This window comes from Mytilus edulis, chromosome 1 (assembly GCF_963676685.1).
Source record: "Mytilus edulis chromosome 1, xbMytEdul2.2, whole genome shotgun sequence".
In the NCBI taxonomy this organism is placed as follows: domain Eukaryota; kingdom Metazoa; phylum Mollusca; class Bivalvia; order Mytilida; family Mytilidae; genus Mytilus; species Mytilus edulis.
The window spans coordinates 81,389,398-81,417,358 of record NC_092344.1 but is presented as its reverse complement, the minus strand read 5'-3'; the positions used below and the strand labels follow the sequence as shown (position 1 = coordinate 81,417,358).

General features: G+C 31.8%; 1 protein-coding gene across 1 annotated transcript; it reads right to left on the bottom strand.

Annotated features, from left to right (window-relative positions):
* Positions 1 to 45: 45 nt before the first annotated feature.
* LOC139491723 (neutral amino acid transporter 9-like) lies at positions 46 to 27,356 on the bottom strand. The gene is made up of 15 exons (XM_071279557.1): positions 27,192 to 27,356; positions 22,745 to 22,801; positions 21,797 to 21,923; positions 21,244 to 21,329; positions 19,641 to 19,704; positions 18,927 to 19,020; positions 15,474 to 15,641; positions 13,938 to 13,997; positions 9,498 to 9,680; positions 8,674 to 8,781; positions 7,987 to 8,093; positions 7,314 to 7,418; positions 6,396 to 6,544; positions 4,962 to 5,051; positions 46 to 898 (listed from the first exon to the last, which is right to left on the bottom strand). The coding sequence occupies exons 1-15, from the start codon at positions 27,314 to 27,316 to the stop codon at positions 721 to 723; spliced, it is 1,701 nt and encodes a 566-aa protein (XP_071135658.1). The 5' UTR covers positions 27,317 to 27,356; the 3' UTR covers positions 46 to 720.
* Between the last annotated feature and the right edge of the window lie 605 nt (positions 27,357 to 27,961).

Here is a 27,961-nt window from a genome sequence, read left to right as displayed (position 1 = left end):
TGAAAAATTGCAGTGGGATAAGTTTTGCAAAAATAATAATAGCAATTTGGATTTGTATAGTATTATTTGAATCCAGCAATTTCTTAACTAGTAATAACTAATCACTCCTTTATGTCTAAAGTTCAACAATAACAATATAAAATGCACACAAATATTTATGAATCTAAATTACAAATCTTTTGAATATTTTGAAGTTCACAGTATTTAAAACTAAATAAAATACAGTTAAATTAAATGGAAGGAATTGTGGATCTAAAATTTTGACCTGAATTTATTTGAGATTAACACAATCATTTGCATTTCTTAAAATATGGTTTCTCTCTCACACTCAAAAGTTAGTACAACAATATAACATTCATAACATACTTAATATATTATTAAACAAAATCTTAAATTATAACAAAAAATATGGTAGAAGATCTAAAATAAAAAAAATTGAAAGTTTGTTTTCTGTTGGCAGTATACAAATCATATATAGCAATATGACAACTACTTGACTTAATGCCCTGCCATAATGCCGTTCAATATTTAACTACTTTAAAAAAATCCAATACATTTTGCAGAATGCTCATAAAGCATTAAAGTGATGATCATCCAACAATTCAAATTGCCAATTCATATACACTCTTATAACTCATCACTACTATAACAATCCACTTTACGATCTCCAAGACCAAGAAACATTCTCTTGATTTCTTGAGGTCCTTTGAAACACACACTTCATTTTACATTGAGAACTAAAAACTGTCCAACAAAATTAGCTAATCCTAAGACAATGAGACAGGAATGTAAAACAGTACTTAATATAGACTGTTCTCCATTTCTGTGTTGTATAGTCAAATGTACTAGACATGGCAACATTATGGCATAGGCAAAACCACAGAATGCTCCAAAAAATCTGAAAAATAAATCAACATAATTTTAATGACAAGTTTACAAACACAGCTGTTTGGATTAATCATACCTATGATCACACATTATATATACACCTGAAGATGTTCATTCTGTATAAGATTCATAAACTTTGGTTGAGGCAAAATTGAGTTAGAGATTTTTAAGGGCCCCGCCTTTAGGCGGGTCGCCCTATAGTGTTCAAGTCCGTCCGTCCGTCTGTATCTAGAGAACCATTATGATTTCATACTTTATACTTTACATGTTTATTAACCACCACCAGAGGATGTGTCATGGCCCTATAGTGATCCGTCCGTCCATCCGTCCGTAGGCGGGTCGCCCTATAGTGATCAGTCTGTCCGTCCGTCCGTCCGTAACACTTCAACTTTGTGTCCGCTCCATATCTAGAGAACCATTATGATTTCATACTTTATACTTTACATGTTTATTAACCACCACCAGAGGGCGTGTCATGATGTATGTTCAACTTCCTAGGTCAAAGGTCAAGGTAAAAAAACTTTGGTTTCAGTTGACAACCCTGTGTCCTGTGGTGAAGATCGTGTCCGCTCTATATCTTGAGAACCGTTATGATTTCAAAGTTTATACTTGACATGTATATGAACCAACACCAGAGGGTGTGTCATAATTTATGAACGACTTCCTAGGGCAAAGTTCAAGGTCAAAAACTTTGGTTTCAGTTGACAACCCCATGTCCTATGGTAAAGATTGTGTCTGCTCTATATCTTGAGAACCGTTATCATTTCAAAGTTTATACCTGAAATGTATATAAACCAATATCAGAGGGTTTGTCATAATTTATGTACAACTTCCTAGGTCAAAGGTCAAGCTCAAAAACTTTGGTTTCAGTTGACAACCCCATGTCCTATGGTAAAGATCGTGTCCGCTCTATATCTTGAAAACCGTTATCATTTTAAAGTTTATACCTGAAATGTATATAAACCAATATCAGAGGGTATGTCATAATTTATGTACAACTTCCTAGGTCAAAGGTCAAGCTCAAAAACTTTGGTTTCAGTTGACAACCCCATGTTTTATGGTAAAGATCGTGTCCGCTCTATATCTTGAGAACCGTTATCATTTCAAAGTTTATACTTGACATGTATATAAACCAACACCAAAGGGTGTGTCATAATTTATGTGCAACTTCCTAGGTCAAAGGTCAAGGTCAAAAACTTTGGTTTCAGTTGACAACCCCATGTCCTATGGTAAAGATCGTGTCCGCTCTATATCTTGAGAACCATTATCATTTCAAAGTTTATACTTGACATGTTTATAAACCAACACCAAAGGGTGTGTCATAATTTATGTGCAACTTCCTAGGTCAAAGGTCAAGCTTAAAAACTTTGGTTTCAGTTGACAACCCCATGTCCTATGGTAAAGATCGTGTCCCCTCTATATCTTGAGAACCGTTATCATTTCAAAGTTTATACTTGACATGTTTATAAACCAACACCAAAGGGTGTGTCATAATTTATGTGCAACTTCCTAGGTCAAAGGTCAAGGTCAAAAACTTTGGTTTCAGTTGACAAACCCATGTCCTATGGTAAAGATACAATTTTTTAATGCACATTATTCGCAGTGGGGCCCACAGAGATGGCTCCCATCTCAATGATATCTAGTTTCCAATTGTTGAGGAGGCTAGAGGGTAAAAAAATTTCAGCAAAATTTTAAACATTTTTTTTCATTACAAATTTTATTTATTACACTATTAGTTGTGACTTCATGATATGGTAAAAAAAATCAACCAAAAAAATCGATTTGTTTAAGCCCCAGATGAATTTTAAAATGTTTATATTCTTGAAAAAGCTCCAAATAATCTCCCTTTGGTGCAAAATTGCCATGTTTTTGCTTTAAAATTGAAATATCTTTTTTTAACTCATCGGTGACCTATATTTTTTATTATTTGTTTTCAAATAAGCTGTATTTAAACTAAAAGATACTAAAATTTTAACAGATTTCTGTAATTTATTTCAATATTACCTCTATTTCTCCAATTAGTTCAACAGAAAAATACCTACACAAAAATGCATGCTTCTTTCGAAGGCAGATTGTGAGCTTAAATGAGGGGGACCCCATTTTCTAATTTTATTTTTCTATTAAGTATATGATGAAGTTCTTTCATAGAAAAAAATAGTGAAATCCTATATTTAAAAAAAAAAAAGATTTACACCTGCGAGACCCCTTAAGTGGCATAATAACTTAAGAAAAGGAAGAGTGACACCATCCAAATTTTAACTTAATCTGTGTTTTGTGGTAATAAGCATTATGTATAAGATTCATTAAATTTAGTTGAGGCAAACTTAAATGATAGAACCAGTTTTCTCCCCAGAAATTTTGGATAGCATCACATTTGGCGTAAAAAAATTAACTGTATTTTTTTCATATCATTTGTCGCGGCGCCGCAATACTCTATTTCTTTATGTTATATATATTTATATGTTTATATTGTTCAATTCATAACTGAGAATACAATTAAACTATAACAATGAAAACAGTTTGTTTTTTTCATATCTATGAAATTCATTGTTTCATGTGGGTCTCATTGGGGTCTAAGCGTGACGCGGGATTGCCGATTTTTGTTAAGCGTGACACTGGAAAGTCAAATTATTGTGTCGTGAAAACGGGAAATGAGGTCTAGCGGGACCCGGGAAATGACAAAAAATGAGAATTGCTTACATACATAGTGTAAGCGGGATACGGGAATCTGACAAAACAGTAAGCGGGATCTGGGATCGGAACCCCTTTCATGATATGGTACTCAATGAATTGGTCCCAGTTGTTTCTAATCCTTACATTCAAATGATATATATTTTTAACAAAGTTATCTAACAAATAGTCTGTTAATGCGTAGTTTTCTTTATTGGTACTTTTTTTCTGTGCCATTTGTGCATCCGTAGTAATTATCGTGAAAATGCGGATTTTTGTCATATCTGGTCCTGTTCCGATCCGTAGTTTAGACAACAATGTGCAATGGCGGCCAAAGAAAAATTCACGAGAATGAGTCCAAAAATGAAAATGTTTGACAAGAGATTGGGAATAAATATGACGCTTTTAATGCATTAAATGGATTAAACATAAACTAAAGCCAATTATGATTACTTTCTAAAGAAGTATCAAACTTATTTAGCTCAAAATCAAAATTTTCGCTCATGATAGACAAGTAGTACCGGAAAGAAAGAAAGTATATAATTTGGAAAGTTGCAAAAATAAACCACCAAACCTCTTTTTTTTAGAGAAGATTCGTTTCAATCTGTGAAATTCCGTAATAAAAAACATAGATTTCGAATTGTTTTATGATTTTGTGATTGCATTTTTTCCATGTCGAAATTGCCGATTGCAGATCATGTGGTGTTAGTTATGTCACAAGTGTCAGCTTGGGGTATTCGCATCCAAACAGTTATCAACCAAAGGGCAATTAACACCTATTTTATCACTCTTAATTGCCTCTATTGTCCAACTTGAAGGGATTACAATTAAAGGTGATATATTTTTATGATCATAATCAGGACTCAGATGAAAGTTCAAAATTTAGGACATGGATTTACAATATTGAAACAAGAAAAATAGCATCTTGAAAATAATTATAGCGTCGTGGAAATTATTATAGCATCAGGGGGATAAATATAGCGTTGCGGTACCGCGACCCTTAAACGGCTTGGGGAGAACACTGAGAACGGAAATAAAAAATTCGGCAATTTCTCCAATTGTAAAGGGAATAACTCTAGAAAGGTAAAAGTGACCCCACCCAAATTCAAACTTGATTTGTGTTTTTCGGTCATAAGCAAGTTGATTTAAAACAAAATTCATTAATCATTGAGACTATCTGAATTGGTTTATGTGATCTGCAAGACTGCTCAGAGTTGTGCAAATGTTCCACTCTGTAATGCCTTTCTTGAATTTGTGGAAAAAGGTAACCAAACTTTAAAATCCCATAAATGAGACAAAGAGATTCATAATTCATAATGAATGATTCCAGAAAATTGTGATTTACTAGCTTATTCTCCAATACATCTTTGCAAATCAAAATTTAGAGATATGAATCAATTTACCCAATAATTTTTCCTATATGAGGTAGAAATACTGCAAATACCACACATACTGCAATGATACACACATTCAATACCAAAACATGGCGCAAACTACAAAATAAAAGAAAATTAGAATAAAAATTAAAAAACTGAAAGAGCTAGATGGATAGACACAATTGTAATATACAAATATGGCGATACTGCAGATGACAGCAGATCTCATCACTTTTTAATCTGTGAAATTTGACTTCGAGATTCTGTCACACTTAAATTATTGATATTAAATAAAAATCATATTTTTAATGGATTTAAATGTGTTTTTTTGTGATGTCAACATTTAACATTGATAATATGTATATACAAAAATTACTATTTTACTACATCTTTTTTTTAAAGAAGATTCAATTCAATAGCTGCGGGTCATTTATAGTAATGAGTATAGATCTCACTGTAAGTGCATTAAATTTGTAAACAAATTGTGTGTATTAAATCAAATTAATGTTGACTACTTTCATTGTGCTTTGAATTTAAAGATGTTCCTACTTCATAAAAATTCAATTAAACATCTATTCTACTGCTTGAATTTTTTTTATATATAAAAACAAGAGTGCACACCCTGAAATGTCTCGCCTTCTTTACTAATCATTGATACAATGTTGATAGTCCTAAATATAAAGCTTTATTACAAATGTCACATAAACTTAACATTAACCAAGAAAACTAAGCATTGACCAATGAACCATGAAAATGAGGTCAAGGTCAGATGAACCATGTCAGGCAGACATGTACAGCTAACAATTCTTCCATACAACAAATATAGTTGACCTATTGCTTATAGTTTAAGAAAAACAGATAAAAAAACAAAAACTGAACACTGAGCAATGAACCATGAAATTGAGGTCAAGGTCAAATAAAACCTGCACGACTGACATACAGATCATAAAATATTTCCATACACCAAATATAGTTGACCTATTGCATATAGTATTAGAAAAAAAGACCAAAACTCAAAAACTTAACTGATCCATGAAATGAGGTCGAGGTCAAGTGAAAACTGTCTGACAGGCATGAGAACCTTGCAAGGTACGCACACACCAAATATAGTTATCCTAATACTTATAATAGGAGAGAATTTAACATTACAGTAAATCCTAACTTTTTTTCAAGTAGTCACTGAACCATGAAAATGAGGTCAAGGACATTGGACATGTGACTGACGGAAACTTCGTATCATGAGGCATCTAGATACAAAGTATGAAGCATCCAGGTCTTCCACCTTCTAAAATATAAAGCTTTTAAGAAGTTAATAGCGCCATAGCCGCCGCAGGATCACTATCCCTATGTCGAGCTTTCTGCAACAAAAGTTGCAGGCTCGACAAAAACCATGTTGTTCTATAAATAAACATCAACTTTTAATTATTATTTTTTTTAATTCTAATGTATACGATAGCTTACCCTGGCCAAACAGTGTTGTATATGGTATACAAAAGTTGTACTCTAAATATATACAATAGCAATGGGAAAACACACATCATCTGGAAGAATAAGCTAATTCTTGCCACAAATGCCAGGACATATGTGTCAGACATATTGTTCAATAAATTCTGTAAATAAAAGAGGAAAAACTAAATGTTAACTACAAAAAATCATTTGAATATCTATTTCAATTTTTTATTGGTAGTGTTATGGACACAACGTCACAAGAATTTACTCTGTAGTTAATTTAGGACAGAAACTATTGCAGTATTTCTTATATTTTATTTAATTCTATATTTGTGTCATACTGTTGTCTGATGGTAGTGTACTTAATTTCAGTGCGGCAGGTCATGGATTATATCCCAGGCCAGTTGAAAACAAACACCTGAAAATTGGTATTTATTGCTTCTCATTTAAGCATGTTGCATTTAGAAGTAAGAGCAAAGACTGGTCAGCTCAGAGTCACAATAATGTGTCTGGATAGAGTGACATGTCTTCCTGAAGACTGTTACCATGCAACCTAGAAAATGTAACCTCCAGCTCAGCATTTCAGTCGAGTGAAAAGCAGGGTCATATCACATGATCCTGTTCACGTCCTGAATATGCATTTAATTTGCCACTAGGAATTTAACAGTCATCCACCCAACCATCAATCCATTTTAGTATTATTCCAGATGAAGTGTACATGTATACATAAAGATAATGACTTTAACAGCAACATAAACAAACTCTAATTAAGAAATTGTCAAGTAATATGTCAAACTCTAGTTTATTTCTTGTCACTAATATGGCCATATGATTTCATGTTTTACTTTTTAACATTAAAATTTAATGTTAGCATAAGCAATTATATATCCCACAATGTTCCATTGCTATAGTATGAATCTCTTTACTTACATCTTCTATACAGTCCTTTTCCATTGGAAAACTTATATAAAACATAACACCAACAAATATATAGGTAAAGGCCACTAATATATAGGCTATAATCAAATCTCTTATCTACAAAATACAGAGTAAAAGATGTAATACATGTAAACAGTTATGACAGATACTAACATATACAATTTCTTTGTTAAATTCTCTGTTGATAAATTGATATTATTTTGACACTAAAATTCCAACTCATGCAATGTTGGTAAACCGATTTTGCTATTATCTTAGGTCCCTTTTGAAGATTATGCTCTTTACATGTTTTGTACATCCTTGACTTTCAATTTTTTTTCCTTTGTGTTTCTGATATAGTTTAACCCAGAAAAGCTCTTTGGACACATAACACTATAACATGTTATTATCATTGACTAATTTAACAGCGATTCTACCATATTTCACTCTGATGAAATAAATCCAATGTAAACTGCAGGAACATAGCTCACAAACAATGTTGATCCAAGATGACTTAATATTATGATCATTTATAAGTCTTGCTGAATTGTGATCTCATTGAAGGGAGAAGATTGATGAATGAATAGGACAATGGCACAGAAAAGCAAATGGATGGATGAAAAAACTCTCACTATATTTATTGCCTTTCTTTACAATTGTGATGGGGACGATACACCATACTTACGTTATTTTCAGGGTATTTCTGATTTCTAACTATTGACACACAAGAGTTCTGTACAAAATAAGCTAAAGCTGCTATACCAGTCAATGCAGGAAAACTTCCCTTAAAATCTGAAAAAAAGATTATTATTTTCCAATGGCAAACTCAAAATTTAATCAGATAAAAAACAAGAATGATACCAATGGCAGACTCAAAATTTAATCAGATATAAAACAAGAACGATACATTTTTTTAAGCAGTATTTCCCAAATCTTTATAGATAGCAATACTAAATGCATGTAATGATTTTTGAATTTACAGGCTGCTTTACTCTTTTAAATGCAATAACAGTGTTGAATTTTAATCATACATCAAGTATTTTTTAATTCATTTTCAGTCGGTTATCAATTTCATTGGTATTCACGTTTAATATGTATGATTTTAGTAAAAGTAAATATCCCTTAAATACAAATTTCTGTCAGATTGGAGCTTTGGATAAAATCTTCATTTCATTTTCAAGTTATAGATATATTAAGTGGCCATCTCCTCACATACTGAACATCAAATTACATAAAGAGGTTTAATTCATCATTTCTTTGCTTTTTGTTTTGATTTAGGGTGAAATATACTCAATGTAAATGACATTCTATGAATCTGATCTTTGAGAGGTGAAAAGAACAATAAAGAGTACTATAAATAGAAGTTTCTTACCTGAGACATAAAACATCTGCTGCTCATCTCCAGTAAACTCTACATTTATACCCCATTTTGCAGCATTTATAATGACAAAGATTATCAAATATGTCACAGATAAGGTAGCTAAAATGTAAATATTTTAATACAAAGCTAAAAATAAATGTATTAATTGCAAAGGAATGAAAGCATCAATTACAGCTAAGTCATTGTAATATCATCTTGAACTTACAACCGCTTAAAATATGTATAGCAATACTAAATTTGATTATCTCCCCTTGAAAATGGACAGGAATTATATTCCAGTAAGTACATCTTCAAGTAGTTTTCTACAACTGTGTGAAGTTTCATCAATATCAATTCAAGCTGTTTAGGAGGAGTTATGCTCAAGAAAAACAATTACCACATATTACAATATTGAAAAAAAAAGGAAATTTAATTCTTTCCTTACATTTTTACCAGATGATCATATCACTTTAGGCACATCCTCGGATAGCATTTTACAAATGTATAAAATTTCCATGATACACACATAGCTATCTAGGAGGATTTGTTTTTGAAAGAGACTATAACCACATATTGCAATACTGAAGTACTGTATATAAATTTGATTATCTTCCCTTCAACAAGTTGGACAGTTTTTGGCACATCATCATGTAGTATTCCACAATTTTTTTATTATTGTGTACAGTTTAATCAATATTTGTCTCGTCATTTAGGAAGAATTAGTCCTAATAAGGCACATGGATATAAGACGAACATGGTAATACCTATATACCACCCTCCCAATAATCAACATATTTGAGGGGGGTATAAAACTTGTTAAAAATATGTTAACTTACCTAAAGCATTGAACTTTGTGAAGAATGTAGGAGATTTAAAGTTGACTAGAGGTCCTAAGATGAGTATTAAGAAAAAAGGTACAGTATAAGAAACATTCCATATTTTATCAAAACTGTCTTCATGTGTATGAGATCCAGATGGATATGATGTATGATTCGTATCTGGATGATGGACATTGCACACTGAAATAAAGAGACGATACCTAAACTGAAATGATTTGTATAAATATATATGTAAACAAGCATTATGTGAGTATTGTATGGCAATACATAGTACCCTATGGGTTAAAAATTTGTTATAATGGAACGATTCTAACTTAATCTATAGCTTGTCATGGTGTAAACTACATAAAATAATAAACAAACCTACCACTAAATTTTTCAAGCAGTTTAATAAAGAAAAGGAAAAAAAATCCAAAATGTCATTTATCTTAATGCAATGTCTTTTACAAACCTTTTAAAAAATGAGCAATTTCCTTTTGAACAGAAATCTAGTACATTGTATTTAAAAAGTATTTCACCAAAAATTTAATTATAGGGAAAGGACTTTAACTGAACAAGAAGAAAAGCTAAAATCGTACAAATCAAACTTGACCTGTAACTTGTAATATTTAAACATTACACCAAATGTCAAATCAATATCTCAAGCATGAAGAAAAAAGTCTGGAAAACTGATTTGCTTGACTGACAGATGGACACAGACAGACACTTGTGGTTCATGAGTGTTCTCATTAGTTGATTTTTCTGTTTGATTTGATTTATATAAAAAAGAAGATGTGGTATAATTGCCAATGAGACAACTCTCCAAAAGAGACCAAATGACACAGAAATTAACAACTATAGGTCATCGTCAGCCTTCAAACATAGGTCACTGTACGGCCTTCAACTATAGGTCACTGTACAGCCTTCAACAATGTGTAAAGCCATAATACACAAGTCATATTGGGGCACTTTATAGCTTGCTGCGAGCAAAGGCTCTCTATTGAAGGTTTTACTTTGACCTATAATGATTGACTTTTTACAAAATGTGACTTGGATGGAGAGTTATTTCATTGGCACTCATACCACATCTTATATATATTTCACATTGCAGAATACAGAAATTTCTATTTCCGTTTTAAAGTCAGCTGTTATGTCTAGAATAAAGGACTGTAAAAGTTAAATACAGAAAATATCATTAGAAAGTTTATGTCTTCTTCAAGTCATAAAAGTTTAGTAAGTACATAGTGCTAAAGAATTTCAGTTTTGTCTCCAAGAGATAAAGATTCAATTCCTGCTGTAGTTTGTAAGTCTGCTGGATAAAGTAGAATTTAACCAAATTCTGAGTCACATTGAGTCTACTTTAATATTAAACAATAGGCTCTTTAGAGCATGTGTTGCTCACCTAAATTAATGTGCATCTTTAACAAAGGACACTCTCAAACATTGTGGACTAGAATAGAATTCATAACAAAAATTTCTTTTTGTTGATCTTGTACTGCTGATGTTTTTTTTTCTGTTAACAAATTTTTAATTCATTATCTTAAAAACATACCAGATGCTCCGCAGGGCGCAGCTTTATATGACTACAGAGTTCGAACCCTGAACAGTTGAGGCAAGTATGGACACAACATTCAAGCTTGATACAGCTCTGAATTTGGATTGTGATTAAATAGTTGACACAACATAGGTTTCTGACACAGAATGAATGTGGTCTAAGAACTTAAACTTAAAAACTTCAAAATTTTAAATTGGACATTTACCTATTATGGTCCAATATCCAAAATCTAAATACATGGTTAGATTCAGCATATCAAAGAACCCCAAGAATTCAATTTTTGATGAAATCAAATAAAGTTCAATTTTGGACCCTTTAGACCTCAATGTGGACCAATTTGATAACCTGGGCCAAATATCAAAAATCTAAATACATGGTTAGATTCAGCATATATCAAAGAACCCCATATGGGTCATTTTCAAAAAATGTCGAATTTTGAAATTGAAAAAAATATTAAAAGTTACTTATTCAAACAACCCTCTACATAAGCAAATCAAAACAAACAGTACTTTAAGAACAACATATCAAAAGATGCAATCTTAATGATGTCATACAAAAATATGTTGAAACATTTTTTGATCGGTGGTACATTATTTTGTCTATCCTGTTACCATTTTCAAAAGAAATTTTGGGTTATTAAGAAAAGGTTTAGATAAAATGTTAAGCTTGTTTTACGTAGACAATTAGATGGTTTTCAAGAGAATAAACTTCCATATATATGCATTCTGTAATATAATAGATTATTTGCCAATTTAACAGGTTGTACTGAAAATGCCTCTAAAAATTGGTTTTCAAAGGTTGTAAAAATTACCACCAGTAATGCAAGTCTAAGATAGCAATTAATATTGTTCGGCATTTTTTCACCCTTTCAAATAAACCCAACATCAAGTAAATCCCTCATAAGTTAGTTTACTTTTCTCTATATTTCATTGGTAACAGGAACGTACGTTTCTGATATATTACTATATAAAAGTCTATCCTGTTACCTTTTTGTCTATCCTGTTATCGATATCAGTATTGCACCTGCGAATGCTTAATTGGGAAGATTAATACGTTATAACCTTAAGATGACTTCAAACAACGAAATATTTCATTCGTTTTGAACCTATATGTTAAGATAAAAAAATTAACGACGTTTTTGTCTATAATTGTCTATCCTGTTACTGTAACCATAGCAACCATAGTAACAGGATAGACATAACAGGATAGACAAATTTCTTCGTTTTTGATTGCTGTTGTGAAATAACTACTCCCTTTGGTGAAGTGATTATGTTTTTCTATTGTGAATTTGGTTTCCAACACGTTATTGCACTTTTTACAAGTATACTGTTGGTGTATTTAATCAAAATTGGTGGTAACAGCATAGACATGAAAAAAAGTACGCTATATTTTTTTCACTAAATGTCTTGAAATTTCTTTTCTCTACACTTTCGTTCAAGAAACGAGGCGTTTTAAATGTAAAGATTACTTTGCACTTTTGAGATCAACACTGACTGATTCAATATTCATAGGGAGAATAATTTCACGGCTGATTTAAGTAGCGGTAACAGGAAAGACATGAACCTCCTGTACGCAGATTCAATTTAGTTTGTAGATAATATGTTACATACAATGATATAGAAGCTACGATTTTTCGTTAGAGTAATATTAAACGTTCTTAAAAAGTCCCTTTTGCAGATATCAAGGCGATCAGAAAATCGCAAAAAAATCATTTGAAATGTGTTTTTCTGACACTGTACGCAGACAAATACCCCCAAAATGGGTCTTAAATGCAATTTAATCTTATCAAAATAGATGTAAGGTGTGTTTATTATTAATGTTCTGAATCACAAATCCGACAAGCTTTCATTTAAACCATTACAACTGAAATTTCCATTAGAAATAAAAAAGTTAGCATGGGTGTACTGAAAATTCGACATTTTTTGAAAACGACCCATATATTCAATTCGTGTTGAAATCGAACAAAGTTTAATTTTGGACCACAATTTGGACCAACTTGAAAACTGGGCCTATAATAAAAAATCTAAATACATATTTAGATTCAGCATATCAAAGAACCCCAAGGATTCAATTTTTGTTGATATTAAACAAAGTTTAATTTTGGACCAACTTGAAAACTGGCCCCATAAGCAAAAATCTTTATACATGTTTAGATTCAGCATATCATAGAACCCCAAGAATTCAATTTTTGTTGAAATCAAAGTTTAATTTTGGACCCCGATCTGGACAAACTTGAAAACTGGGCCCATAATTAAAAATCTAAGTACATGTTTAGATTCAGCATATCAAAGAACCCCAAGAATTCAATTTTTGTTGAAATAAAAAAAAGTTTAATTTTGGACCCAATTTGGACCAACTTGAAAACTGGGCCCATAATCAAAAATCTAAGTACATGCTTAGATTCAGCATATCAAAGAACTCCAAGAATTCAATTTTTGTTAAAATCAAACTAAGTTTAATTTTGGACCCTTTGGACCTTAATGTAGACCAATTTGAAAACGGGACCAAATATTAAGAATCTACATACATCGTGAGATTCTGCATATCAAAGAACCCCAATTATTCAATTTTTGATGAAATCAAACAAAGCTTAATTGTGGTCATAAACCTTGTGTTTAAATTTCACAGATTTCAATTCACTTAAACTAAAGTTATAGTGCGAAAACCATTGTGTCTTTGGACGACGACACCAAAGTCATACCAATATATGACCGCAAAATATTTTTGAGGTCGTATAAAAAAAACAAGAGAAAAGCTCACTTGACCCTTTGGGACAGCTGAGCTAAGCAATGAGATTTAAAGAACAGTTTTACTTAGCCTTCACACTCACAACATGTTCTTTTGGTAAAACTAAACAACTTATGTCCTCAAACACAGTTAATATGTTTTATTGAATACCTCACCTATATCTGTATTTGTATTATTCATGCTGCCAACATTTGAAGAATCATGTTCAGCTTTATCTGAAATTAATCATTTTGATATACTTATATATTTCTTTTCATGATAAAGGACAAGATATATGGGCAACATTATAAATTCAGAGAATTCTAATTTTAAACACTACTTAAAATAGACATGGAAAAAATATATTAATTTTAAAATTTGTTTGAATATTTAGAGCTATATAAATTGTGAATCCAACAAAATGCACCCATCCAAAATTAAACTAAACTAGAGGCTCTAAAGAGCCAGTGTCGCTCACCTTAGTCTATGTGCATATTAAACAAAGGACACAGATGGATTCATGACAAAATTGTGTTTTGGTGATGGTGATGTGTTTGTAGATATTACTTTACAGAACACTCTTGCTGTTAACAATATATCTATCTATAATGCACTTTGTCCAGTAGTTAGAGAGAAAAACATTTTGTAAAAATCTACCAAAATTTAACAAATTTATGAAAATTGTTAAAATTGACTATAAAGGGCAATAACTCCTTAAGGGGTCAATTGACCATTTTGCTCATGTTCACTTATTTGTAGATCTTACTTAGCTGAACACTATTGCTGTGTTAAGTTTATCTCTATCTATAAGAATATTCTAGATAATAAGCAAAAACAGCAAAATTTCCTTAAAATTACCAATTCAGGGGCGGCAACCCAACAACCGGTTGTCCTATTCATCTGAAAATTTCAGGGCAGATATGGATTGACTTGATAAACAATTTGACCCATGTCAGATTTGCTCTTAATGCTTCAGTTTCAGAGTTATAAGCCAAAATCTACATTTTACCCCTATGTTCTATTTTTAGCCATGGCAGCCATCTTGGTTGGCTGGCCAAGTCATCGGATACATTTTTTGAACTAGATACCCCAATGATGATTGTGGCAAAGTTTGGTTAAATTTGGCCCAGTAGTTTCAGAGGAGAAAATTTTTGTAAAAGTTAACAGACGACGCCGGGCGACGACGACAGACGCCAAGTGATGAGAAAAGCTTTTGGGCCAGGTGAGCTAAAAAAGACTCAGTTATCTTATGCAATTACTCAAAGAATTGAATTATCAAGTCATAATGCTTATGGTTTCAAAATTGAAAGGAAATTTAAGAAAGCAAACAGGAATTTGTTTCTGATCACTCAACAAAATCTATCTGCTGTTTTAGTTTTTTCTTTTACTTCATTTTGCCCTTTGCTATGATTTTCCTATACCCCAGTGGAGTAATTGTTTTCTGTATATCTTACTGGATTTTGATAAAGACACTTGTCTGTTGTTTAAAACTATAAAGATGATTTCTAGACATCTTCTCTATTTTTGTGTTGTTGGCTTGCTGTCTCATCACCATATTAACACCCCTCCAGAATTATTAATGAACTTTTAATTTTGATAACTTGCTGTATTAGGCCTAATACATTTTTTAAACAAGTTGCAGTCTCATGAATGTCTATTCTACAATAAACACTTTTGCAAATTTTATATCAAATCTTGCTAGTTATACTTACGCCAAATAAATAACACAACATTGTAGAGAAAGTTTGACATGAGTATCCAATAAACAATAGAACCTCCAAGTAGAGTTAGAAGTGAGGAACCCACAGCTAGGTACTGTGCCCACTTCCCTAAATAATGTTTACATACATCAGAAAATTCTACCAACTGTCCATCTACAGCTGAAAAATAGAAAAAAAGATGAATGCTAATTACAGTTAAAAATTCCTTACAATATTAAATAGTACTGAAATTAAGATTTCTACATATTAGAAGATTCATGACTTTAGAATGAAAGACACTTTTAAAATCTTTGAAATTGTATGAAAAAGAAATAACTTGAATTCATGCATCAAAATTGACATAAAGAGTCTAATATATTGCATATCATTTTAAATCTTTTAATTCAATGGCAAGAATCAATTATATTTATCTGCGGGTATGTTGAAATAAGATGGGTATAAAAGGGCTTAAGGTTCTAGAATGAGCTCAATATCTCCTAATTAAAAATATGAGTAACAAGAATGTGTCCATAGTACACGGTTGCCCCAATCGCATTATCATTTTCTATGTTCAGTAGACCGTGAAATTGGGGTCAAAACTCTATTTTGAAATTAAAATTAGAAAGATCGCATCATAGGGAACATGCATGTATGTGTACTAAGTTTCAAGTTGATTCAACTTCAACTTTACCAAAAACTTTAAATTGAAGCAGGACAGACGGATGGACGACCTAACGAATGGATGGACGCACAGACCAGAAAACATAATGCCCATAACTGAGGCATAAATATATGCTTTTCTTCATGGAAAAGAGAATACAAATGTATAAATTTATGCCAATCTTTTTCCATTAAATGTCTGTGAGCAGTCTTAAAATTTGAAAACCTAGCAGTTTAAATTTCTCATATACCTACAAATGATTTTTATTCATAAAGTTCATGACTTCTTATAGTTTTGGGGCAAACAATGCCTTAAATGCACCCCTATTGCAGAAATTGATTTCAGAAGCATTTAACAAGGAACAGGGATGAGTGGTGGGAATGCAAAGGATAAAACTGTGCTGCCATGTTTTGTGTTAGTTTATATTTTGTACATGTATTACCAATTTTGTTTACTGAAAAAAATATATATACATAAAAAAACATCTTAAATTAATTTTTTGCTGAGATCAAGCAGCCAATGACTGACTTACTACACCTTTGCTACCCTTCCTAGAGTAGGAATAGGAACATATTTTGTTCTTGCTTTGTAAGTCTACCAAAGAACATTTTCATTATGTTTTTAATTCAGTACATGTACTACATAAAATGCACCTTAAAGCACTATTTCTATTTACCAAACTACACAATTTTATTATTATTTGTTTGTTTGGGTTTTTTATGGTTTTTTTCTTGCTTGTTTGCTGCAGCATTTTTGTTATGCATAAACCCAGTAATCTTTTAACATTTCATCTCCTTCATATTAAATAATGGACAAATTAATGTATTCAAATTCTGATGTCTTCCATCCTAATAAATGAATGTATACAGTATTGGCATCATTAAACCAGATGCTCCGCAGGGCGCAGCTTTATACGACCGCAGAGGTTGAACGCTGAACGGTTGGGGCAAGTATGGACACAACATTCAAGCTGGATTCAGCTCTAAATTTGAATTGTGATTAAATAGTTGACACAGCATAGGTTTCTGACACAGAATGAATGTGGTCTAATGAACCTTAAAATATTTTTTTTGCCTTTGAGCAATTCACTATGCTGTTGAATATTAATCCTTTCAAAAAAATGTTTGAAGAAATTTTCTTTTTATTTATGAAATCTGAAATGAGAAAAATTTGTTATCACTGAATGGTAAATATTGTTTTAGTTGGTAGTAAAAGTGAATATACATTGTATATTGTATAAAACAATGATTTAAGTTGATTCAACTACTATTCTGGACAAAGAAAGATAACTCCAATTGAAAATTTCTTGCTATTGCACAATATTGTGCAAATAGATATTTCTTGCTATTGTGCAATACTGTGCAATTGAAAATATTTGCTATTGCACAATACTGTGCAATTGAAGATTTCTTGCTATTGCGCAATACTGTGCAATTGAAAATTTCTTGCTATTGCACAATACTGTGCAATTGAAGATTTCTTGCTATTGCTGAATACTGTGCAATTGAAAATTTCTTGCTATTGCACAATACTTAATATAATAATTTTGGATCCTGATTTGAACCAACTTGAAAACTGGGTCCATAATCAAAAATCTCAAGTACATGTTTAGATTCAGCTTATCAAAAAAGCCCAAGAATTCAATTTTTGTTAAAATCAAACTTAGTTTAATTTTGGACCCTTTGGACTTTAATGTAGACCAATTTGAAAACGGGACAAAAATTAAGAACTTACATACACAGTTAGATTTGGCATATCAAAGAACCCCAATTATTCAATTTTTGATGAAATCAAACAAAGTTTAATTTTGACCCCGATTTGGACCAACTTGAAAACTGGGCCAATAATCACAAAATCTAAGTACATTTTTAGATTCAGCATATCAAAGAACCCCAATTATTCAATTTTTGATGAAATCAAACAAAGTTCAATTTTGGACCCTTTGGGCCCCTTATTCCTAAACTGTTGGGACCAAACCTCCCAAAATCAAACCCAACCTTCCTTTTATAGTCATAAACCTTGTGTTTAAATTTCATAGATTTCTATTTACTTATACTAAAGTTATGGTGCGAAAAACCAAGAATAATGCTTATTTCGGCCCCATTTTGGCCCCTAATTCCTAAACTGTTGGGACCTCAACTCCCAAAATCAATCCCAACCTTCCTTTTGTGGTCACAAACCTTGTGTTCAAATTTCATTGATTTCTATATACTTATACTAAAGTTATGGTGCGAAAACCAAGAATAATGCTTATTTGGGATCTTTTTTGGCCCCTAATTCCTAAACTGTTGGAAACAAAACTCCCAAAATCATTCCCAACCTTCCTTTTGTGGTCATAAACCTGTGTCAAAATTTCATAGATTTCTATTTACTTAAACTAAAGTTATAGTGCGAAAACCAAGAATATGCTTATTTCAATTTTTGCGGTCGTATAAAAATATGTCTGGACCAATCAGACAATTCTTAACAGTGACATTGCAATAATTTAACACCATTTCTGAATTGTTCTATTACAACTCTGCAGATAGAACACTTTACTGAGTAAAAAGGTATTAATTGAGGATATATATGAAGCTCATAATCATGTCATGAATATCCACTTTTTTGGACCCTTATCTTATTGCTGATCTTGATAGCAGATCTACAGTCTTCAAAAGTATGTTAAAGAACTTAATTGTATAGCAATATCAAAACAAAGCTTAGACTTTAGAGGAACTCTCCAATCATTGACTAACAATGTGATAAAAAAAGTGTGAAAAAATTTACTGAGAACTGATTTTTTTTTTTTATATAGTTTTACTTACAATATTCTTGTGAAGTTTTGAGTATTCTGTAACTAGTGTAAAGGTTAATCCCCGCCATGAATACTAACAATGGAATACCTGTGGCAAACCCAGCCTGAAAATCAAGAAGTTATCTTACATAACAGAAAAAAAGTGTGAACTAATTTTTTAATTGATGAAGAATATTACATTCCTTTAGTAATTGCATATCAAAATATTAGAGAAAATAATGCAATAAACACAAAAATGTATGTAACATAAATAAAGACATTTTTTCACTAATTTCCATAAGATATCATTTGAAAATTGTTAAATACAAACATGAGACATTAAAGAATGACTCTTTTGGTAAATTTAAAGAACTTATTCCTATTTTGCCTTTTCTGCCATTCTAAAGCAAAAAGAAACCTTTCCATATCATCTGAGGGCTAATTTCAAGGTTGACAATGTTCAACTAAAGCAAACTCAAACTAGTAAAAACATTAACTGTTGTCACAGAAATATGGTTCTCTATTTGCAATTTTGATGGTACAATATAAAAGTTAAAATAAAAGAAGCAATAATTAAACATGAAACATTCAATGTGAATAATAAATAGTTGCAAAAAATGTGGCAAGATTGTATTATTTGAGTAAATGACTTGTGGCAAAAACATATTCAATTTTGGGGCAATGGATATTTCCCAATTTAGCATGCTTAATTAAGTGCCTTCATCCAATTCCTCTTATATCTTACCTGTCTTATAGCCCAAGGCATACTTAGCAGTGAGGTTCCCATCATTGTGTTCCATAGAGAAAATCTGTCAAAACATATCACTCATCTAATAATCAATACTATTTTATTAAGCTTTTTTTATTCTTATGTATAGAATAAGTGGCCATATTTTCCTTTGGAGGTCCCAACTCATATAGAAATATACTCAATTAACAACCTGTTTTCATTATATGCTAATGGCATCACCATTTGATGTCTGGTGATGAGAAGTCTCATTAGACATCATACCACATCTTCTTTTTTTTAATCCTAACCCTAACCGATTCCTAAGCATATAACACCCTGGCCAAAAAATCTAACAGTAACTGTCAACTAATCTTGCAAGTATGGTTTTGAGAAATGATGACAAATAGATAATTCTAATATGACGTGCCTTTTCGCTTCATGAATAAACCCATGCTCTAAATCCAATAAATTTGTTTTGCACATGCATATATTTAATTCTGCAGAAAAATGAATTTTATCAAATTGGCATGCATTTAATATATTTTATTAACTTAAAACACTTCCAAACTCTTAAATGATGCACATGTTGTTACTAATTCATTTATTATGACTGTAATGTGTTGCATTCCGAAATTGACATATTTGACCTGGATACGACAACCGTTCATGCTGCCTGTTCAAAAACTCCTCCCTCTGAAAATCACAGACACCCTTGTAGATTTCGAAAAAGAGCAGGCTAATGTCGTTACAAAGTAGCACTTGCACCAACAAAGTGGAAAGGGATTAATATAAGTTGTAATAACTTGTTTTCCAATCCACTGGAAATAAATACGTTTAAACTAACACTAACTATAATAATTCAGCAAAGATTAAAGAAAAGAAGGCAGAATATGTTTTACTTGTCTTCAATGTCCCTTTATACAATATGTCTTGTTACAATGTGTCTTTATTCAATGTGTCTTTATGCCATCATTCAACAATACTGTGGTTTAAAAACACTAACCCGTCTTAGTGAAAATTATTTTTTGTATTCAAGTGTTCTAAGTTAATAATGATCAATGTAACTAATGACAGCATTGCAAACCTGTAAATGATTCATACTAACAATTCAGCTTTAGACATGTCCAAAAATGTTCTGAATTGATTATACATAGAACTAAATAATAAAAAAAAAAGGAAGAATGTGTATGAGGACACAAATGCTCTCAGCTCAAGCTTTGTAATTTTTGGTTAAAGGGGCATAACTCTAGAACAGTAAATGACTAACAACCCAAGTTTAGACTCTGTCTGGGTGTTTCTCAGCAATGTGTATGAGTTTCATAAAATTTGAATGAGACAAACTTAAGTTAAATTGTTGAAGACAAATAAGTTTGCAATTTTTCGTGGTAATAAAGGGGAATAGAATGGTAAGTGTTTCACTAACCAAATTTGAACTCTGTCTGCAAGTTTTGATTCTTAGAATTGTGAATGAGTTTCTTAAAATTTCCAGAAACAAAAATTGGACAGATGGACAGATTGATGGACAGATAAGGGTAACACTTAATGCCCCTGCTGCCTTCGGCAGAGGCATAAAGGGCTAATATGATTAAACCAAGGTAATCGAATATTAAAAACTTACATTGTAACAATACTACTTTGCTCTCCAGGAATTGGTTTGAAAACATAATTGATAAATACTTGTGGAACAACATGGTCTGGCATAAGCTAAAAAATCATACAAATAAACAGAAGGTTATTACCGGTATACATTAAGCAATAACTTAGAAGTATGTCCTATACAATCAAACAATGCTAAATCGAATCTGTAAAGTCACTTAAAAGTCAATCTTATTAAAATAAGTTCACCTGACTTGCTCCTCGATTTTTTATATGTTCACAGTTGCCGTGTGTGACAATATGTCATTTCTATATACTATAAATAATTTTAAAGATTTAGAAATTGTTTTGTAAATGTTGGAAATAACATGGGCTGGCTAAATAACTGATTGATAGACAGGTGTCAGATCATCTGTTTACAAAATTAACATTCAATATGAAAATAAAGGGCTGCCTCAAAATAAACACTCCCAAATATATACAATAACAAATTATGGCAACTAAATAGAAAAATTAAAAGGCTTCATATATTTACAGCTCTATAAAGAATAACAAAAATATATATGTATACATACAAAGTTGCTACTGCCATGAGGTGCCAGTCTGTTATAGTATTTATATCTACTGATAACAGCAGACGCTCTTTCATCTTCATGGCTTCCTGAATTGGGATTATTGATAGATGCATAATTCACTGGTTGTCTGGAAGTAAATAAGTTTTTCATATTTATAATTCACATTATATAAATGCTAAACTGTTTATATCTACGCTTACACATACTAGTATCAATATCTAAATCAATTTATCATTTTGTTCTAATTCAAAACACATATAATTCCTACCACAATCTAATTGTTAGTGCTTTTAATCGCAGCATTGAAAATTTAATAAACTTAATGCAAAATTTGTGAAAACCCACTTCTATAAAAGTAAAGAAATCAACAGATAAATTATCTATGTGTGATATCAAACAGTATTACAAGTAGTTACCGACAAACGTCACCACTCCTGTCACTCATATTTCTGCTTTGTTAAAAATATTTGTAATGTTTCACATTCATTTACATTGTATAAAATATCAGTTTCATTTTCTCTCTATGAAATAATCCACCATTTTTGTTGTTAATCAGCTTTTTATATTTAGTTACATATTGTCCTTGCAACATAAATCAGATTATGATAACATTTTTTTTACAATTTCTCACTATCTAATATATAGAAAATTGGTTATCATGCAAGTTCAAAATTTTGTTTATAATTTTATCTTTGCAAATTATTTGCATTATGTCAGAAATACTAATCTGATGACATATAATACACTGACATGATCTATATCTTGTGTATTGATACTAACTAATGGGTTATCTAATTCAGAGACTGATACCAAGGGGAGATAACACATGATCTTGACCACTAATTTTAAAAGCCTCTTATTTGTGTGTTACTACAGACCTGAAAGTAGTGAAGGATAAAGCTTAGCAGGGAATGCATGCAAAAATCTTTATGTATTTCAGAAATATACCTTGTTCTTTGTTGTGATGCTTCTTTTTCAGCACTCTTTTTGGGTATTGGTTTTGATCTGAAATATAAACAAAATTAATCAAATATTTAAGTTACAGATAAACAGTGAAAAATGTTCACTAAAAAGTCAACAATCTTAAATTGAATCCTAGAATATCTATGAGCTCATTAATGAAAACCATGCAACCACAAAGTTCTTTTTTTTTGCAATACCAATGGACCAATCAAAGATTCTGAAGATACCAATGGACCAATCAAAGATTCTGAAGATACCAATGGACCAATCAAAGATTCTGAAGATACCAATGGACCAATCAAAGATTCTCAGTCCAACAAATTCAAAATGGCACAAGAACTAAGATCATAAACTGTATGAACTTGCTTCTGTTAAAAAATAATTATCACAGAGATATTTTCATTTTTAATAAAAATTCTAAAAAAACATGTGTAGGTCGTCTGAGGTACTTCCAACTATCAAAGAGATTGAAATTACTCATAGAAAAATTGGAAGAATTATCATGTGAATAATTTAAAATCATATTCCTTAGGGAGGACATCAAAAGATCCACGTAAGATAAAAAAAAACTTAATTCAAATAGTTTGGGGGTGGGGGTTGAACTGCTGCAAGATTTGGTTATCTGACATTAATTTTTACATATATATCCATATCAATTTTTCCCAAATTAAGTTAAGAGGGGGGTGGGGAGGGGGGTCAGTGATAAAACTATGTGAATTAAGTTTTTTATCATTCAATGAACTTTTGATGTCGTCCCTTAACTCTTCTATTAATAAGGTTGGTGATAGACACAAAAAACTTAATATGCACCATTATATTTATAAGTTTTAAAAGATAATCCTTTTTTCCAGTTAATAAAATGTGCTAAACGCTTTTGAAAGAAAGAGGTCACTAAATTTTCATAACAATTTCAAGTTTTAATTTGAGAGTTTTTGAAACAAAATAAATTTTCAAATAAAGATTCAACTAAGAAATATTATCAATAAAATTACACAGAATACAACCTTTGACCAACAGATTAAGATATTAAAGATTAAATTCTTTGTCCACCAAATTCACTTGTACATGGTTGCTTCTGGAGTATTTCTATGTTCAACATATGTTACTAACCAGTATTAATTATTATACTCTTTTTCTAATTTCTCTTAGGGTTGTTTATTCAGTTTAATAAAAAGATGAATGGTTGTAGTGTGGCGTAGGCATTTCATTTTTATATATTTATTACAAAGGTTTATTCTATTCCCCGAATATGGAATCAGTTCCCAATATCGATGCAAATTATTTTTATTTTCTATTTAAAAAGGTACACTGATTTGTTATTTATTTTTTGGGGAATGTCTTCATGGGACAGATGGTGCCCCCAGCTTGCATATCATATGAAGTTATAAAGGGACATAAGAAGAATGATAAAAGTGACACTATCCAAATTTGTACTTGATCTGAGTTTTGTGGTAAAACATGCAGTGATTTTGCTAGCGCTCGTCACTTTCGTATTTTACGAAAGAGTTTTCTCATTGACGAAAGTATTTCAAATCAATTTCGTCACTTTAATTTTGAAAGTGTAAAAAAAAATTCGCAATAAAAACTGTAAATCTACCTGTCTTCATGTTTTTGACAAGTTTATGACCTCCAGGTAATTAACATTTTTAACAGGTGTTACAAGTTGTGATTACAACTAATCCGCTTATCGCCATCGGATGGGTCACTAATCCGTTAATTATTATTAAACCCCATAATTGAATGACCATCATAATTATTTCCCCAGGAAAATCAGCCAGTCGGCAAGTCATTTCAACAATCAGGAGTTTAGTTTCGTCAATTAATCAAAAATGTAACAACCCGGTCAGTTCGCATTTGAATTTCAATATTTTTCCAACGATCTGAAGTTCATTTGTCGTAGATTCGTCATTCGAAGGCATTTTCGTCATAATTGATTTAAATTTTCATCAAAAAACTTTCGACAATTTCCATTTAAAATACATGAAATAAAGAACTTTAATGTGTTTATTCAAAACTTTCACGAGTTAAACAGGTGCTTCCTGTATTGTATTCTTACGCATGCGTGAAAGTATTCTTTTGACTATTTATAGACTTTAAAAAAACGTAAAATACGAAATCATTTAATTTAGAATCAATTAAACGAGAGAGACAAATATCTCTTACTAAAGGAATTTAAATAAAAAAATGATAATTTCCTGATGAATCCGGACTCGTTTTGAATTTATTATCCACGTGTCACTTCCCGTTTTTGTTTCATTTTAAAACCGAAAGTGGTAAACGTGATCTATTGTTGATTTGTTTACAACCTACTTTCAGTCATTATTATAGTTCCAAAAAGGATTTTACACATTTCCAACTTGAAAGAAATGATTCCAAATATCGATTTAGACCTTTTATATGGATAATGATTATGCAGTGAAATAATCATTGCAAGTTAATTTCTGCTGTGATTCCTTGTTTAAAAAAAATAGAATCCAACTTTTGTTGATCAGGAATGACCCCTGGAACAAACTGAAGAGAAATTGTGAACTAAATTTCTGGATTCCATGTCAGAATCTTTCATAATAATGGCCAATACAGTCAAATCATACAATAACTGCCAATCATGCTGGTGCCTCAATCCCTTAAAATCTGACAAAGTCAAAAGATGAAGCTAGTAATATGCATCATTGGCCCCTTGCTTTTACACAAAATAAGGTTGATTTTAATAGCGCGCAAAAGTGACTAAAGCCCTCAAAATCCTAGCTTAAACCCTGAACATGTGTATAAGTCTAGTAACTTTGGTTTAGGATAATTTAAGTTAGAGAACTGAAATGCAAAATGCAGCAATTTCTATGTTTATAAAGGGTCTTAATTAAATAATTAATAAGTTATATAACCCTTTCAAGACTAACAATGCCTTGAGGCATCCCCATAGCCAGGCTGAACAATGCGTTGAGGCATCCCCATAGCCATGCCGAACAATGCTTTCAGGCATTGTCAATCACGTGATAAAAATAATTTTCATCTTTCAACTCATTTCCCCCTGTAAAGCTAAGAAAGGTAAAAGTGACGCTACCCAAATTCAAGTTTGATCTGTATGTTGTAAGCATTGTGTATAAGTTTCATAACATTTGGTTATGGCAAAATAAAGTTTGAAACAGAAATCTTTACCTTAAATCCATTGGATGACCGATGTTGGATGTGAACTCATTGATAATTTAGTCCTTGATAAACAATTTTTTATTAGTTGTTTTGGGCTTTGAACTAGCTGTCGGTAAAGTGCAAGTAATCTTATATCTGTTGTACTTAGTGTCTTTTTGTTGTTGGAATGTAAAAGTACCTGGCCACATCCACTCTGTGTTTTTGTTTGATGTAATTCTATTTGTATCCATCTGATGCATTAAGCCCTTTATCAATTAGGTTGTTAGTTTTCTCTTTTTAATTTGTAATTTATGGGTTTTGTTCATTGTTGAAGGCCTTGCGCTAACCTATAGCTGTTAATTTCTCAAATTCTGTTCCATTAGGTCTCTTGTGGAGAGTTGTCTCATTGACGACATTGGCAATCATACCACATCTTCTTTTTTATATATCCTCTTCTGGGTTTTAGTGCTTTTAGAACGCATTATGGCGTCACAATTTCCATTGAAAAAGCATGCATGATACAAATCTACATGTAGTCTTTGTTAGTTTTGTATTATTTTTAATTTTAGTTTCTTGTGTACAATTTGGAGTTAAGTATGGCGTTCATTATCACTGAACTAGTATATATATTTGTTTAGGGGCTCCGTGTGCGGGAATTTCTCGCTGCATTAAAGACCTGTTGGTGACCTTATGCTGTTGTCTGTTCTATGGTCGGGTTGTTGTCTCTTTGACACATTCCCCATTTCCACTCTCAATTTTATATGACTTAAAAAACATATGATCTGACCATAATATTGAATACACCTTATCGCTATTTGTCCGCCATTGCTGGAAATCACACAGGTTCCCGTAAAATTTTGACGTCATAAAACAAAATGTCTGACGCCACAATGGAAAAGTGATTGTTGTTGACGTCAAAAGTTCAAGCGGACGGGTCAGCCGGGAATAGCGATAAGGTGTATTAATCCTATTCAAAGTTATCATCTCCTGACTTTTTCAACTTTCAGTGGTGATCAAGAGGAGAGAGTTCCAAGGCTGGAACCCCCCTTTTTTTGAGGATCAATGCATTTGAAAGGGAACATGAAGTTGGAACCCCATTTATCCCTTTATCCTGGGTTGGAACCCCCTCCCCCCCCCCCCCCCCCCCCCCCCTTTAAATGGCTGGAACCGCCCCATGCTATGTTTATTGTTTACTATTTCCATCAATTTTCAAAATGGCTAATAAAAATCTTGTGTTCTTTGAAGAAAGCTGACAAAGGAAAATCTTGAGTAGGGGTGTAAACAAATAATTTTTGAGGAACATATTTGCCTTGTCTGACTTGAGGCAGAGGGTCCTTCTTCTTTGTTCTGCAAATTCTCAGAATTTGATGATGAAAGTAAAGTTCGTATTTCGTCGTCTGGGCTGTTTACGGACATGTGACGATTTCTATCCATTTTAAAACGAAGTAAAAGTCAGTTTGTGAACTTTGATAACCATATAAGGCACAAAATGTGCACCATAATTCAGTTACCTTGTTTTGTAACCCCCATTGACATAATGGTTACATTGGTTACATTGGTTACACTCATATAAACTATCATAAATCATGATATTCAGAAATTCTCAAATCCTGGTACATTTGTAACCTCCATTGACCTAATGGTTACATTGGTTACACTGGTTACAGACATGCAAGAATCCCTTTTAGCCATCTTGTTACCATGGCAACCCCATTATTCATGGCTGTGAGGTTACATAAGTTATTTAGGTTACAATGATTTAGAGTTACAATGGTTACATGCATGGAGAATCAGGTTACATGTATAGGGAATCAGGTTACAATGGTTACATGCATGGGGAAGTCGGGTTACAATGGTTACATACATGGGAAAGTCAGGTTACAATGGTTATATACATGGAGAATATTGTTACAATGGTTACATGCATGGAGAAATAGGTTACAATGGTTACATGTATGGGAAAATCAGGTTACAATGGTTACATGCATGGAGAATCAGGTTACAATGGTTACATACATGGGGAATCGGGTTACAATGGTTACATACATGGAGAATTTGGTTACAATGGTTACATGCATT